Source organism: Microtus ochrogaster, unplaced genomic scaffold (genome assembly GCF_000317375.1).
Source record: "Microtus ochrogaster isolate Prairie Vole_2 unplaced genomic scaffold, MicOch1.0 UNK101, whole genome shotgun sequence".
NCBI lineage: Eukaryota > Metazoa > Chordata > Mammalia > Rodentia > Cricetidae > Microtus > Microtus ochrogaster.
Genome location: NW_004949199.1, coordinates 166,002 through 170,100, shown reverse-complemented (window position 1 = coordinate 170,100; position 4,099 = coordinate 166,002). Strand labels below are relative to the sequence as shown.

Sequence of the window (4,099 nt, the reverse complement as noted above, 5' to 3'; positions counted from 1 at the left end):
ATCATTCCTGGTAAGCCAGCTTGTGGACTGCAAAGATTAATAGAAATGGGTTAGATTAATATGTAAGAGCTAGCCAATAAGAGGTTGGAACTATTGGGGCCAGGCAGTGATTAAAAGAATACAGTTTCCGTGTAATTATTTCGGGACATAACTAAGCTAGCCATGTGGGCAGCCGGGCGCTGGGGACGCAGCTCTGCCGCTCTTATTTCAACAAGACAGACATTTCCTAAGTCTTGAATGAACAGATTGGTTCCAGCTCTGCACTTCTCCTCCTTGGTCATTTCCATGAACAGAACACAGGAAAAGACACTAGAAACTCGTTATCTATGCCTTGACTATCATTCAAGTCACAGGGTTCCCCAAGTTCATATCAGTCTTCCAGTCCACTTCTTGTCATCACTAAATATTCTCTATTTTTTTTATTAATTCAGTGAACATAACTCTCAAACCTAAAGGCATACTGTTGCTTTTTATGAAGTGTTATGAGTAGCTGAGCTTCCCATAACTTACCAAAGCAACAATCATATTTAGGAACCTGTGATTGGCAATAAGCTTAGGAGAGTGATAGACAAAGATATAAAAGTACATGGATAGACTGAAATGAATCAAGAGGAATGAAAACTAGTGTCCAGATAGGATGTTCATAAGTGAAAAGGTGAAATCTGAGCCTAATAAGATGGGAGGCAAATCAGTTCCACAGATTTCCTTACAGATAAACATGTGAAATCACATGTATGAAATGTGTGTGAGCTGCTTCCTCACAAGTTATTTCCTGAGAAGTTATAAGAATGAGACAACTCCACAGACACCAGGACAAAGAATTTCAAGTAGTTCCTTAAACATGATTTCTGATCACCAAAAGTATCAATACCATTAAATTCTCTACTGGAAGTTAAAGAGATACATAAATCCATTGGAAACCTGGTATCTTCCTCTGGCTTCTCTGAATGAATGTAGACCTAGTTAATGTAAACACTTCTATGTTTTGCTTCTAAAGCCTGTACAGTATGACTCTTAATATTTCCTATTTATCTGGAATTGGAAATCCAGACAGCATTACAGAGATGTTCCTGAGATTCAAAGCAAATCTCAGTTTCCTGGAGGAGAAATAGGAAACTTTGCCTGTGCTTCCTTTTATGCTCTCTGGAGCCTCCCCCAATGCAAATCAGTCCTCATGCTCAAGATGAAAATCCAAGGCCAAGCTGAGAGGCGCCATCTCCTTCTGACTAGAGCCTCCAATGCAGCATGGCTGTCCTGGTGCTGCTCCTCTGCCTGGTGACATTTCCAAGCTGTAAGTGCTTCAGTGTTTCAGGAAAGGTACCCATGTTTTTCATCTTCGGGTTATATGACTGATGGTGATGTTGCTTGTCCCTAGGTGCCCTGTCCAGGTACAGTTGAAGGAGTCAGGACCTGGTCTGGTGCAGCCATCACAGACCCTGTCGCTCACCTGCACTGTCTCTGGGCTCTCTTTAACCAGTTATGGTGTACAGTGGGTCCGCCAACTTCCAGGAAAGGGTCTGGAATGGATGGGATTTATAGCAAACAATGGAAATACATATTATAATTCAGCTCTTCAGTCCCAAATCATCATCACCAGGGACACCTCCAAGAGTCAAGTTTTCTTAAAACTCAACAGTCTGCAAACTGAAGACACAGTCATGTATTATTGTGCCAGAGACACAGTGAGAGAACTCCAGTGTGAGCTTGCACAGAAACCTCCATTAGAGTTGCTCATGACCAGCAGGGGGTGTTGGGGACCAACAGGGTCTCCCTAGACCAGTATGTGGTTGCTTAATAAGATAAGAAGTTCTAGACTATGATGCAAGAGAATATGTTTCAAAATTAGAATCAGTGTTTTCTTCTTCCAAACACAAATAAGAAAAAAATTCTCTAGGGGCATCTCTTCACTGTCATAGTCTAAAAAACTTCCTATTTGTTCAAATACTATAACAAATAGCTTGTCCCACAAGCCCTGTAAGCTAACAATCTGCTTCTTGCTATTAGACAGAATTACATATAACTTTGTATGTTTTACATACATACATACATACATACATACATACATACATACATATTCACCTATTTTCTTAATATATTTTAAAGGAGAAAGCAGTTATGACACTTGTTGCATGTTAGGTTCAGTTATAAGCTAGAGAACTTTAAAAGAGCTGTAATTTTTCCTCTTTGTTTTTGCACCTGTGATAGAGAAACCACAGCTTCCCTAACTTAAAGTCATTTTCCCACAACAACCTGGAAACTGAAATACCCATAGTTTCCCTCTACACCAAGAGGGTCCCATAAAAGGATAGAATTGATTATTATTTTTGACAGATTCCATTTTATGCATTTGCACCTTGGTAAAAATTACCTTTCCCATCAGACTTACAAACAGTGGTTCCTCAGGCAAAACAAATAGGTATTGTTTGGAGTCTGTCTAACTTTAAAACTGACTTTCTCCATATATGAAAAGAGGATGTGTTCTTATTAACTTTGGTCATCTTCCATATAACTTATTATTTGGGATAATCCTTCCCAACTAACTTATTAATCTTCTCACTCTACACTGTCCAAACTATGATCAGACTTCCCTATTTACTATTCCTAAAATGAGCTTCTTAAGATTAAGTGGTCATTTTGTCCTCTTGATGCCTGGCTGTTCTGATACAAGGCCCTCCATGTTCATGCAGATTGGTTTGATATTTCAACTGTTGAGAACTGAGCTGCAGCAAACCTAAAAGGAGAAGTTGCCACTGCTCATCTGCACATTCCGGAAGCAACTCTGAGGTTCAGAGAGCATACTGTTATTGTAGGGAAACAGTTTCAATTTCTGGCACCCACAATGTTAAGTCATACCTACCTGTAAGTCTGGAGAACCCATGGTCTCTATTTGTCCCCATGCACACTACACTACTCACACAGAAACTTACACACATAATTAAAAACAAAATATTTCATTTTCTCATCCACTGTTAAGAGTTAACCCAATGTGAGTGCTCCATAGCTTATATGAAGCTTTGATACATATAGAAAATTTCAAGAAGTAAAAGGTTAAGATGTTTAACTCATCACCTTATTGTCTCATCCAAGATATCAGTCTCATTTGTTTCTCAAATATAACTCATTTCTATCACTTGTCTGAAATTTGACTCTAAGGATAGCTCATAGCTCTAATGCCCCCATGAACAGACATTTTCCTGCATGCCATCCTCTCCTTTGGTTCTTCCATCTTGACCAATGCATGTGGGCAGAGAAGGTTTCATGGGAAGAGCATCTTTGATCAACATAAAAATGAAAGTTAAAGACAAAATGATAAGTTGCCTCTAACCAATAATTCAAGACCCATTTACTAAAGAAAAGTATTGAATCACAGTGCTATGAGGATGGAGAGTAATTAGCCCTGTGCCTTGTAAAAAGGAACATGGTTCTGTTAGGTTATTGTAAAGGAGTTTGGGCAAACTACAAAAATTTCATATATAAGAACACATGCCCAACATTCTCACTTCTATGTGATGATCAGAAGAAAATAACATTTTCAATTAACATAGATTATTGCATTTCAATGATTATTTCCATATCCCACTGTTCTACTGTCTCTCATTGCTGGACTCTCTACAAGTGAAGCCTGAGGTGTCACATCCCACAAACATGATTAATTGTGATTGTAGTTATCACATCCCTATAATTTTCAATTAATTATTTTCAGTATGGCAATTGTCCATAAATAAAATTGAGCACAGAAGTCACACTGGTTATATTTCTTAAATTAATTTAATGAGTTAATGTGTTCATACAATAATTTGTACATTCAAATATCAGCATCCTGCAAAATTTTCAAGTAAGTGAACAGCTATGAAAATATACTGTAAGACAGGAAAAAGAAAAATATTCGTGTTCCCTTGAAGCCCCTTTCATGATTGCCTCATCTCATTATTTTAGGGGACATGGGGTATTATTATTTACAACAGTTATGCTCACTTGATGAGTTCACTGGCCACTGGCCTTTGTTGCACTTGGACAGGCATTGATTGATTTATTTTTTTCTGATTGAAGCAGACTCACCTAGTCACTGTGTTCTCCATTGTAGTTGATTATTCTTCTC

General features: G+C 38.1%; 1 gene segment (V, D, J or C); it reads left to right on the top strand.

Moving 5' to 3' along the window:
• The first annotated feature begins 1,352 nt into the window (after window positions 1-1,352).
• On the top strand, window positions 1,353-1,775 carry LOC101992669. The segment is given in 1 exon segment: window positions 1,353-1,775. A coding segment is annotated over 1 exon segment (423 nt).
• The last annotated feature ends 2,324 nt before the right edge of the window (window positions 1,776-4,099 follow it).